A 13,188-nucleotide genomic window follows, 5' to 3' on the forward strand; every position below is an offset into this window, starting at 1 on the left:
CAGCAGAAAAAATACAGGCCAACCAAACCTCAGTTTCAAAGTTTGGGTATTTTCTAAGAAATATCTCAACGTATATATATATTATTTGAAATTTCTTCTCCTAGTTATTTATTTTTACAACTTCTCAGAAATAATCTGTTCTACAAGGCATGACAGCTGATGTGATAGACTGTCTGTTAATGCAAAGATATATTTAGACCAATTTTAAAATACATATTTTTTAACCAGCAAGTAACTTGTTCCTTATAGTCAGAGGCAGTAATAGTACTACTGAGAATGAATTGTCATTTCAAAAATATTATAATTGTATTCAATTTGTGCTGTTTTCTGATGAATGTAATAATATGAAGTTATGGGTACATTTCTTCCTCATGCATCAAAGCTTCATAAAAATGTTTAATTTTTCATAACATGATAAATTAATTTCAAAGAAAATCAATACTTAATTTTTTGAAGAAATTTCCAGTCCTCCTTTAACCACTTAGCACCAAAAAAATGGAGAGATATTAATTACAACCACAAAAATTGCTATAATTTTTAGGAAAATATAGCTCATAGTCAGAAATTTATCAACATAATTCACTCATGAAAAAGTCAAAATATGTACATCAAAATTTCTCCCTACTTATCATTCAAAATGTTTATATTTTTCTCCATTTTCTCTAATATTTTGTCATATATTTTTCCAATTATAAATCTTTCTGTAACATCAATTTGTAGTTCAGGTTTTCACCAGAAACCTGAATAAGCTTTTGCAAACAATCATGTAAATTCATTTTATTTGTAAGTCCAGACACTAATCAACCAGCATCTAAATTCTTACTGGAGTTGGGAAAGGGAAATTTGTACTTTCGATAAATCATAAATTGTCTTGTTGATAATGTAATAGTTGTGCAATAGCTGAACACATTTCATGATATACTTTACCTACTAGTTTGAAGATACTGACGATTCAAATCACTTTATTTGTTTTTACGTATAGCCTAATATTGACCTGTATCATGTATCAAGCTCAAGAATTAATTAAAAAATAAACACACTTAGAAGCTAACTGTAGCTGGAAGAAGAATTTACAAGAACGAGTGACTTGACAACTTTCAGGTACCCCATAACAAGTAACATTAACAGAATCACTTATTAGGGTTATCTTCTTCAATATACTTTTTAAGAAGGAGCAATTAATTCCAGGGGTATGCATATTGCAAATATTTAAAAACGAGGCAAAAACCATTCTTACAACTGAATAAATCTCCTCAGATGTACCTGCAATAATGTTAAAATGTTTAAGAATATACAACTAAACTGTTTATATCAGTGTTGCAAATCAGAAAAAAAAATTCTTTTAATCTAATAAGATACTAAACAAAAGTGAAACTATATTTCTTTTAAGTACACTTTGACTTTTTTTTTTTTTTTTTTGGCTATTTGAGTTGTGATTAATCAGATTTTCCTCTTGTGATTTTCCTCTTTCATGCATATATTTACCACATCTCCCTGGACTTCTGCCATATCTAACCAATACATCAATAGTGCACTGAAAAAAACGGAAAGCACCTTGACAAGGCTATAGAAAGAAAATGCCACAGAGCAGTGGTCAAGCCGAAGAATTTCACACATGGAGCCAGGTGCAGTAGAAAACTGAAAAAGCTTATGTGATTCTCTGTGCAGCTGCCTCCGTGTTTAAAGCCCTTCTATGAACAAGATTGGTGACTGCAAATGGCTTAGAAAGGAGAAAAGCAATGGGGGTAGGGGAGAAAGAACAAAAAAGAAAACTATTCATAGAAGAATAAATAGAAGGCATATCTAAATAAATAAATACAAAATAATGTTAACATAGAAAAAGAAATTGAGAATAAACAGTAAGTAAAGAAGTTTAAACAGGTGAAGTACTAAGCTCAGTAGTATATATAATGTATGTAATATGGAATGAGGTACAGAATGAAAGACAGAATTCAGGGCCTATGACTTTCTAGTATTATTTTTCCTTGATAACCTGGTGTTTTCCCCCTAAAAATTGCCCAAGTAAAATTTGTCATGGTATGAATTTTTTCCATATCGTAAACCTGGAAATAGATGTGCTGTGAATAGTATTTCCTAAATATTACAAAATTGGAAGGTCATCAATACCTGGCTTTACAAGAAAATAAAACAGAGGTACTTATTCACCTGAATGGGTTTAACTTTAAGGAAATATTACAGCTGCTTGCTATAAAGTTTATGGTACACAACATTAGTGTGAACTGGAGAAAGTCATAAAAGTAAATGTATTTCAATTCTCTGCATTTAGGGTTTTATACTTAAAAATGAAAACACTTCAAAATCATTCTTACAATAAAATTAGACGTATTAAATCTGATTGCTATTCAGTACACAAAGGTGAGATTACTTCTTAACACAAATGTGTCATTACAATCCTCAAACAGCAATTATTGTGCTCAGTATGTTGCAACTGCCCTGGAACCACCAATGAAATACAAAAATAAATTAATTCTGTAACACTTTTCATGTTTAAGAATGTAAAGGGATAGGGAAATTTTTTTTGCTATTGATAAAGAAAAATACAAACTGCCTTGTTTTTTAAAAATGTTTTCCAGGACATGATTTGGCATTTTCATTTTCCTTTTAAATCTTTGACATCTCAAATAATTTGAAAGAAACATTACCAAAATGGCAACATTGAGTCTCTGAGAAATAAAATAGGTACTGGGAAGGCGCATTGATAAGAATCTATTCCCAACCATCTTACAAATTTAGCACTTTGTGCAGATGTTTATTCGTTTCTCTTTCTTTGGTTAGGTTATTATAGCTCATTATGTCTGAGGGACTAAACTAATTGAAATGTTCATTGAGACTGGAGTGCTACAGAAAAAAAACAAAGCAGGGGGTGGGGGAGTGGGAAAAGAATAAAATGCACCCAAGGAAACATGCCGCAGATACTGTTTAAATATTAAACATTTTGTTTTAAAAGTTTGAAAAGGCTAACTTAAATTAGAAACCCTGAAAAACGAATAGGAGTGAACAATTCTAAACATACAGCTTTTTGAAGATAACAATAAATCATATGCCATATATAGGCCAAAAATGAAAGGGACTTTGTACTCAAATATAAACTTCTGGCAAGATCTGGTTTGTTGTCAGGTTCCCAGACACTAAATAGATGCTCTGTTCACTTAGCGTGAAGGCCCGCAAGGGGCAGGGACCTCCGGGGATTCTTGGCAGTTCTCAAGTCTCATTAGGTCTGCATATTAATGACTTGCAGCAATATAAAGAGACCCTTGAGCAGCCTTTTTTCCCCCTCCTCCTGCCTGTGTTTCCCAAGGCTAAGGCAGCCTCAGACACAGCACACATTAGCCAAGTGAGAGGCTTGCAGTAACCACGGCTGCCAGGAGACCATGGGACGGGTACTGCCCTTTGACACACTGCCTCAGCACCATTCAGAGGTCCACAAAGTGTGTTAAGGAAAGTGTGCTCTCTAGGACCAAGGTTACCTTGAAAATGAGGGCTCTCTCTGTGGTTGAATCATTAACCAAAATGAAGCTCAAAATCAAGTGAACAGAGTTGAATCTAGAGATAGCCCAGTGATGGACATTTTTATAAGTTACAAAGGTTAACTTGCCTTTCTATTTCTTTATAAGTCAGAAAAACACAAAACTCAATCAAAAAATAAAAAGTAAAAAAAAAAAATCAACAAGCACTTTTCTTAGTTGAAATGCAAATGAAGGGGGAAGAAAATTCAACCATTGTGAAACCATTTTCATCATTATAAGGTATATGTTTTATGTTTAAAAGTGTTTTCTTTACAGATTAGTAAACAGAGTTATCAGCATCTTATAAAATTTAACAGTTAAATTTATATAGAAAAAAGTAAAATAAACAATGTAAAATATATGCATTATACTGCAACCCCATCAGTGGCTATCATTACCCTTACATACAAATACACATGAGATTCAACACTTGACAGGTCAGGGACCCTGTTGAAAATATGGGGAAACCTAGGATGCTTGAGAAAATACACATTATGAAATGTTTACTAATGACCTGAAGCCTAAGAACCCAGCATTGGAAATCTTTCTTTCAGCCTATTCATGACTTTTAATCACCATTCCTTCTCTCATTCAATACTCAGTGGCTTACAAAATGCATTGCTCTCAAAAGGAATAAATTTGGATTCTATTTCCCAATCATCCACTTATTCTCTGTGATTTTGTGCAGGTCAATTAATTTCATTCATCTTCAGTTACCTCATCCATAAACAAGTCTAATAATACCTTAGTTGACTGAAGACCGAGGCCTGACCAGGTGAGAAATCTATAGGGGTTTTTTTATGCAATATGATTGCACTAAAGAACATTACATAAAAAAGAAATAGCTCATATTCTATCATATTTCACAACGAATCTCTAACTTTACCCAAAGGAACATTAGATTTTTTATAATCCTCCTTGAATATACAGTTATCAACATAGGATGACACCATTTTCCTGTGGACTTACCAACCTTGAACCTACAAAAAATTACCCGGGACATCATTCTTTCTAGATTTACTTTTAACAACAACGACAACAACAAACTAAAAGTCAGCATTGCCTTTTGAACACACTTACCAGCTGACTGGCCGCGGTTGGTGGCATCATGATCACTATCTCCCTGTTCACTGTCTCCATGACCACTGTCCTTAGAGCTTACTATGTCAGCTTCCTGGAATGCAGAACTAGAAGTACAAAAACGTGAATATTAGAATAAAAAATGTGAAGAAACACAGAAAACATTCTTCTGCCACCACATGGTCACCAATGGTGCTGCAGGTTCATAAACCTCTCAGTTGGCTTTATTTCTGCAGAAAGCTAGTTTTCATCACTTTAAGCCTAATTCTTTAAAACTGAGCCGAACAGTCAGTTCGAGCCTTTAAGACATGTCACTTTAGTCATTATTCTATGATTAGCGTTATGTATATGTGTATATCATTTTCATGAAAGAGTATATATTCACCTGGAAAAGGGAGGCTATCAGAAGCAGTGTAGGAGTATAAATTGATAAAATATTTAAATATTTAAATATATTCAGTAAGCTTTATATAGATGAATTATATCCATATTTTTAATGTATTGTCTAGGAACCCCAACATAATCAGTATTTATGTTCTGACCTAGCTGGAGATGCTTTATACATCTTATATTTTAATACTGGACAACACACCTAATTCCTAATTTTAGTAGGTAGTAAACTGTCCACACACGGCTAGGGAAAAAAAAAAAAAAGTCCATACCTGTTAACTCGGCGAGGTCTGTCAACTAGATAGCTGAGCTCTGCTCGCTGGTGTTTAGTCTAGAAAAAAAATAAATAAATCAAAAGCATTTGAATGCTAAGGGCTTAACTAATAGTCTTCTTCTGAGGTTAGGAACTGAGTCTAGTTTAAGTAATTGTGTGTAGTTTTATGAATTTTCAAGCTGTTCTAAGACTTCATCCTAGTGATTACTTGGTAAGGTAAGGGCAATATGCAGAGACATGTCAGTCTAGATTTTCAGTAAAAGTTAAAAAAATTGCAAAAATAAAAGGCCAATTTTAAACGTGTGTGTGCATGTGTGTGTGTCATTAATGAGAGAATGCAAATGACCTCATTAATAGGGCTCATAAACTATTGTCCCTAATAGAGTCAACCTAGGTATACTCTGCAGTCTTTCTTCCAGTGGCCTAAAAAAGTGTTTAGGTGTATACTGGTTGACACAAGAAAAACAGCACGCTCAATAAGAAAAGGTTTGGATATTTTATGGAATTATTTTGTTGTTTATTTTCAAAATGTGCTTAAGATACAAATGAGCTGTACAAATAGTCATGAAAGTCAATTAATAATATCTAAGACTCAAATAAATAAAATAACCTGCCAAGAAAGGAATTCATAATCCCCCTCCAAAACTTTTCCCCCTCCAAACACCCTCTGCATTTTCCTCCCCACCTCCACCATCCACACACCTTTTCTGCTCCAAACCTTCTTGTACATAAATCAACTCTGTTCTCCCCCTCCCTCCCTCCTTCCAACTTTGCCACTTCTCCATCTTTAAAAAGAAATCGGAATTGACAAGCCAAATTCTTCGAGGAAGAAAGCCAACAGCAGTGATTTATCAAGAACAGTGGCAAAATGTGATTATTAGCTAAAAGATGTATTTAAGGTAACAATTGTTTAAGCCTTTTGTTAGTTTACGCTTACAGGGATTTGTGCCAAAGCAACTTCATTCAAATTCACACTGTGTGGGCGTTGGACTTGAGGAGCGTCTGTAATGCTGTCCAAAGCAGAACTGAAGGCTTTTCTGCAACCCGAGTTCAGAGGACAAGGATCTGATAACTTATTCACTAAAACATGCATTTGAGTTTAGACAACTGTGCGAAGTTAAACAATCTATAGCTTACTTTACACGCGACTGAAAGCATCGATAAACAAAGCAAACAGAATTAACTTTATTAATGTCTGGGACAAACGCAAAAAGACCTTTGCCAGTACCAAAAAGTCCCTCCATCGCAGTTCCCTCGCTCCCCTCAGAATTCTGAGAAGGGAAAGGACTGAGAAGGGGTTAGGATTTTAAAGGAACGATGCCAGAGGGAAGAAGGAGGGTCCAAGGTGGCAAAGCACCAAGGGGAGGAAATGAAAGTAAATGTGGAGGGGTGGAACGCAGAAAATTAGGGACAACACGAAGTTTAGGTTACATACGAAGGGGTGGGATAGCCTCCCCCCAATTCCTGCCCCCACAAAGATTCAAATAAGTTAATATCCTAAATATAAATACACAGTGCACCAGAGATACAAGGGCCGGGCTAGAGAAGGCTTTCAGATGGAGGAGATGAGAGATGGTGGTCCTTTCGCTTCAGCCTTACCTCGTTGGACAAAATGCTTCCGTTGGAGATGATGTCGGGCTGCTGGTCTGTGTAGCCGGTGACGATGGCCCCACAGGGGTTGTGCTCAGTGTCCGTACTCCGTGAAGGGCTGCAGGGCTTAAGGAACATCAGGTCGGTCTTGGCGGACTCAGGGGTCAGGCAGACCTGGTAGCAGTAATTCTGGTTGTGGTGGTGGGAGCCGAAGCTCCCGGACTCCTCCACCGGCACTTGGGCCGGGTTACTGGGTACATTGGAGCTTTGCACCAGCATGATGTCCGACTTGCTGAGTTTCTTCTTGCGCGCGCGGGCTTGGCGGCCGCAGCAGGTCGAGCCCCCGCTGCCACAGCAGCAGCAGCAAAGGCAGCAGTCGCTGGCTAGACACGTGTAGATGTTGAGCTTCTTCTCTTTTTGGCAACGCACTGCAAGCACGATCATGGCTAGCAGGAATATGAAGGATACCGAGCCCAGCGCAATTATGAGAATGAGAGTGAGGTCCAGCGAGGTCTCCCCGCCGCCAGAGCGGCTGGGGCGCTGATGCTCCCCTGACCCCCCGCTACCGCCCCCGCCCCCACCCTGGGGCTCCACAGCTCCATCCACCAGCTGCACCACCAGTGTGGCAGTGGAGGACAGGGGCGGCTGCCCGTGGTCGCGCACCTCGATCACCAGCTCGTAAGGCCGCTGGGGGTCGCGCTTGGCCGGCACCCGACGCGCGGTGCGGAGTTCCCCAGTGCGCCAGTCCATGCGGAAGAGGTTCATTTCATTGCCCCGCACAATGCTGTAAGTGAGCCGGGCGTTCTCGCCGTCGTCCGCGTCCACTGCGGCCACGCGGGTCAGCAGGTAACCCGGCTCCGCCGACCGGGGCAGCACCTCCCGCGCTGGAGTCCCGTTGCGCCCAGGGAGGGGCGCCACTATGGCAGGGGCATTGTCGTTCTGATCCACGATGAGGATGTTGACAGTGGCGTTACCAGCCAGAGCCTGGGGGCTTCCGGCGTCCCGAGCTTCCACTTGGAAGCTGAAGTCCTTGAGCTGCTCGTAGTCGAAGGAACGCAGGGCGTACAAGTAGCCGTTCTCAGAGTTGATGGACACGTAAGTGAAGACGCTCATGCCCTGGATCTGGCACTCGAGGATTGAGTAGGCTAGCTGGGCGTTGGCGCCCTCATCGCGGTCTGTGGCGCTCACCGCGTAGATGTACGCGCCCGGCACGTTGTTCTCGGTCACATACACGTCGTAGACCGGCTGGCTAAACCGCGGTGCGTTGTCGTTCACATCTGACACTTGTACCTGGATCGACTTACTGGTCGAGAGCGCCGGCTCGCCCCGATCCCGAGCCACCACTGTTAGGGTGTAGGAGTCTCCAGCCTCTCGGTCCAGAGGGGCCTCAGTCACGATGGTATAGTAGTTCTTGAAGGATGACTTGAGGCGGAACGGCACATCCCCCAACAGCTCGCACTGCACCTGCCCATTTTCCTCTGAGTCGCGGTCGGTCACGCTGAACAGGGCCACCACTGTACCCGGCGCGGCGCCTTCGCTCACCGCCTCCTTCACGGTACTGAAGCTAATCTCCGGCGCGTTGTCGTTAGCATCCAGTACTCGCACTAGCACCTTGCAGTGCGCGGGCACGGCGTTGGGGCCCAAGTCCTTGGCTTGTACGTATACTTGGTACACTGGGCTCTCTTCATAGTCTAGCTCGCCGCTCACCTCCAGCCGGCCGGTGCGCGGTGAGAGTCCAAAGAGCTCCCGCGCCCGGGGCGAAATGTGGCTGCTGAAGGAATATACGACTTCGCCATTCTGTCCCTCATCTGGGTCTGTGGCGTTGAGCTGGATTACGAGCGTGCCGGGTGGCGAGTTCTCTGGTAGGGACACAGTGTAGACGGGTTGGTCGAAGGCGGGGACATTGTCGTTGGAGTCCAGCACTCGGATGGTGAGTAGGGCAGTGCCGGTGCGCTGCTGTTGGGGGGGTAGGCCCCCTCCCCCGCCGCCTCCCCCTCCTTCTCCTCCTCCTCCCCCTCCTCCCCCGTCCACAGCGGTCAGCACGTAGCGGTGCACCGCTTGCTGTTCTCGGTCCAGCGGCTTCTCCAGCACCAGCTCCGCGAATCGGTTGCCATCCCCCTGGGTCTGCACGTCCAGGGAGAAGTAGCTGTTGGGGGTTATCTCATAGTCGCGCAAGGAGTTGGTGCCCACGTCTGGGTCGAATGCGCTCTCCAGGGGGAAGCGGGTGCCCGGCGTGGCGCTCTCAGAGATCTCCACCGTCAGGTCCGGCTCCGGGAAGGAGGGGGGGTTGTCATTGATGTCCAGCACTTCGATCTCCACCCGGAACAGCTCCAGGGGGTTCTCCAGGAAGACCTCCAGGTGCAGGACGCAGGAGGGGCTCTGCTTGCAGATTTGCTCGCGGTCGATCTTCTCGTTCACATACAGCACCCCGGTCTCCAGATTGAGGTCCAAATAAGGGGTCCGCGAGTTAGGCACCGTTTGAAACCTGCGAGCTGAAAGTTTTGTAATGTCCAAGCCCAGATCTTCAGCGATATTCCCCACGAAAGTGCCATGTTCCTGCTCCTCCTGCACTGTGTAGTGAAGCTGGGAAAAGACTCCTTCCACCATCCAGAGCAAGGCAAAGAATAATAGCACAATCATCTCCAAAGGGAAAGGAAGCAGCTTCCCGCAGCCAGCCAGCCACCCAATCACCTCCCCCACCACCACGAAAAAAAAAAAAAAAATCTGAAAAAAATACAAATAAAAGTGCGCTATGTGGGGGGCTCCTGTGGCTTTCTGTCCTTAAAAATCTTATTCCTTTTGCTTCATTTTAGGGCTTCCCCCAAATCAGCCTCATTTTTCAATCTTAGCGCAGGAAAGGTGACAGGCGTCCCCTTTCCTCATCTGTAATCTTCCCACTGACCAATTAATAAAATAATAATACAATAGTCAGCGTCCTTTATCCCGACAGTCTTGGCGCAACGCGGCGCTGGCAAATCCCAAGGAGGAAATTTCGATATTTCAAGACTGTCCTCGGTTTGTCTTCTTGCTGATGGGAGGAGAAGGAGGAGGAGGAAAAAGAGGAGGAGGAGAAGGAGGAGGAGGTGGAAGAGGAGGAGGAGGAGGAGGAAGATGAAGAGGAAGAGGAGAAGGAAGAGGAGATGCTGCTGGCACCGCTGAACATGCCTCAATGTCAACGGCTGGCAAATGCAAAAGGGCTTAAAAACAGCAAGAGAATTTTGTGCCGGAAAAACACAGAACGGCTCTGCAGCATAAAACTTTCATTCTCTTCATTTCTCCGGATGGATGTTCTTCTTGGCATTTTCTCCTCTTTTCGCTCTATCTGTATTTTTTGGCTTTCATAGTTCTGTCTCCCTCTGTCCTCATCTCCACCATCATCTGCCTCTCTGTTAAGTGTGATGACCAGTTTCTTTCCTGCTGTTTTCTTCCCAAGCCTCTTTCCCTCTAACCTGTCTCTCTTCCTTCCAGTCTTTCCCTCCTCCTGCTTCAGCCCTAGAGCCTGTGATCTCGGCTGGCAGTTTCTGAGCTCCGAACGCTCCGCTTTTCTGTTTTTGCGCAGCGCCCTCATTCTGCCAACCAATCGCTGAGGAGCACCACCCACCGAGTCGCCGTTAATTGGCCAACTTGGCTGTCAAGCAGGTGCGTCATTCGGTAGCCAGGAGGGGCGGGATGGAACCCGCGTCCCGGCTGGCGGCCGGGGTGAGTGTGAGTGTGAGAGTGAGAACATCCCCGCAGGTCCCGAGGCGCTGGCTGGGGACTCTGCCGCGGAAAGTTCCCAGTCCCCAGACGCAGGTAATGGAGAGGGAATAGAGAGGTTCCCTGTTTGCATCAGCAAATGCGAAAACAGAATAGCAACAGCAGCGGTGTCCTCTCTCCGGAGCGGGGTTTCCAATGACGCTAACATTCTTTTTCCTTTAAGGTATTTTCCTTTACTACTGATCGTGGAAATAAATCACCGGGAAGTGAAAAAGTTGCAGAGGGGCCACTAACTACAGGGGTTACCTAATTAAGGGACTCTGGCAGAGTTTGGCTTTTTTTTTTTTTTTTTTTTTTTTTTTAGATATGGATTGTGTAAAAACTAAGCGTGAGGGTCTGAAGGGGCTGTGTGGAAAGGAGTGAAGCGGTTGGAGTGTGGGGCGGAGGTGGGTCCTGAAACGCCCAGGGATTCACGCCAAGGGATGTGGGAGGACAGGTACTATAGATGTGCATACCCCTCAGACTTGCCTCTTCCCTTCCTCGGTGTATATCCACGACATTCTTACCAAATAGATTAATTCCCTTGGGGACCGAGTTCAAACTGAGAGCGCCTTGATCAATGACTGAGGAGTTTCGTTTGAGCACTGCTTTCAAGCACGCCAGCCTAACGCTCGACTCGCTGGCATCTTAGCATCGCTGGGCGCTGCGAGGCGCCTCGGATATCCCTGCGCCTCACCCCGCCAAGTGCTACGCTGCGGCGGCGCGCTCAGGCTATTTTCTGCTTTTTCTGACATTTGGAGATCCTCCTCCTCACCCCCATGCTAAACCGTGGCACCGATTTTTGCCCAGTTTGAGACAAGACCGCTGGATGGGAACAGCGGAGCGGCTGAGAACGCGGGCCGGGGTGAGGATGGGTAGGTGGGCAGGGGCCGAGCGCATGCAGTGCCCTAGTCTGTGGGGCTCCGGGTATCGGAAAATGCGCTTGTATACTTAACGGTGCTCGCATACATCTTCCTTGGCCCGGTGCACAAGACTGTGCAAAGCCCCAACGGAGCGCCAAACCACACACCCCGATCTCGAAGGATGCGCTTGAGGAGCTCTGAGTGCCCACTGCCGTGACGCGGGGGCAGAGCAGCGCATCCATGCATCCAGTTCTTGTGAAGTTAAAATACAGCGCGAACTCTTCAATGGTAGAGAGTGGAATGAATGTCAATTCTCCAAGAAAAAGATTTTTTAAAGAGTATTTTTTATATTAACTAACGGGCTGTAGAGGGTTGTTATTCACTAAAGCTGTCCCTGTTCAGTCTTCTTCCTATGCCACAATATAGAATGGTCCCCTGCGGCTTCCTGGTAATGAATGACCCGAAAGTAACACCGCCACAACCTGCCAGAAAAGGAGAGCCCTTTACCCAATCCCGAGGTACGTCGACATTTCTTCGTGGCAGGGAATTAAGGAGAGCGAGTGCCCACAGGCGTGATTACAGACTGAGGCATGGCTCTGTGAGTCCCGTGAGTTCGTGTCTAGTGCCCTGACACCCCCACCCTTGGCTCTTTCATGGAGATGGGTCCTGCCTTTGAGCGGTTAGAAGGAAAAGATGCCAGCAAAAATGGCTAATCCTTTTTCAGCTGCAGTAAATTGACTACTGGCCATAGCCAAGAGAAAACCGCTGCAGTTAAAATGATTTTAGCATCGTGTCTACTGCTGAGAATGGAGTGGCAGTTTATAAAAAGGACCTGTGGATCAATGAAAAGGAGATTATAGTGTATCTGAATATTAATAACGGCATTGCCTCTGTATTTTCTACCCCCCCCCCCTTTTTTAGATCTGCAGGATTGAAATGAAATATTTTGAGCTCTTCCAACTGACTCATCAGAATTCTGGAGCATTTTTAAAATGACGGTAATTTTCTAATGTTTTCATTTATACGTTTGGAAACACTTGTGTGTGCGCGCGAGTGCACGCGTGTTTGCATGTGAGAGACATGTGGCTGAATGACAATGCAGATCCAGAAATTGTTTGAGGAAGAGGGTTGTGTTTTCAAAATGTAGATGAAGTTTGAGCCGACTTGGGGCGTTCGCTGAGAGCCACAGAGCTTCCAGAGGTGAAGATGAGAACGTGGAGAGATGGCCAGATTTGCCTGTAAATAATCACTACATCCGCTGTAACACTTGAGCTGCATTTTTTTTTTTTTTTTTTTTTTTTTTTTTTTTTTTGGTAGCTGTTGTGTTTGAGCCGGGAATTATCTCTGCAAACGTGGGTTACAGGCGTCTCCTAGCGGCGAAAGCAGCATAGGGCAAGCCAGAGAATTTTTCTTTGGCGCTTTCTCGTTTGGCTGGGTTCGCCTGTTGGGGGCTCTGCAGGATTTCTTGGGTCGCGAAGGCCTGTGTCCGCGCCGGCGACGCCGGCCCGGGTCCTCTAGAGGTCTCGCCTCTCTGACTTCTGGTCTCTGAGGCTGCCCGGGACTTTCGGGGTGACGACAGGGTCTTCTGCCAGAGGGAACATACCCGAGCCCAGCCGTCCTCCTCCCTCTAGGTAGCTCCATCCAAGGGCAATTGAGACAGTATTTTGTTCAAGGCAAGATTCAGATACTGGCGTTAATAGCCTTCCCTGCCTCTTTACCCTGGAACCAT

At 44.3% G+C, this 13,188-nt stretch overlaps 1 protein-coding gene across 2 annotated transcripts in view; it reads right to left on the minus strand.

Annotated features, from left to right (window-relative positions):
* The window catches only part of PCDH10 (protocadherin 10), a 60,383-nt gene extending 50,846 nt beyond the window's left edge, over window positions 1-9,537 (minus strand). For both annotated transcript variants that reach the window (XM_032857665.1, XM_032857675.1), the window contains exons 1-3: window positions 6,871-9,537; window positions 5,270-5,328; window positions 4,608-4,714 (exon numbers count right to left, since the gene is read on the minus strand). In XM_032857665.1, the coding sequence (XP_032713556.1) occupies window positions 4,608-4,714; window positions 5,270-5,328; window positions 6,871-9,501 (2,797 nt within the window). In that variant the 5' untranslated portion in view covers window positions 9,502-9,537. The remainder of the gene's footprint in view (window positions 1-4,607; window positions 4,715-5,269; window positions 5,329-6,870) is intronic.
* Between the last annotated feature and the right edge of the window lie 3,651 nt (window positions 9,538-13,188).

The sequence above is a fragment of the Lontra canadensis genome, unplaced genomic scaffold, assembly GCF_010015895.1.
Source record: "Lontra canadensis isolate GAN:19392208 unplaced genomic scaffold, GSC_riverotter_1.0 scaffold1, whole genome shotgun sequence".
Lineage (NCBI taxonomy): Eukaryota > Metazoa > Chordata > Mammalia > Carnivora > Mustelidae > Lontra > Lontra canadensis.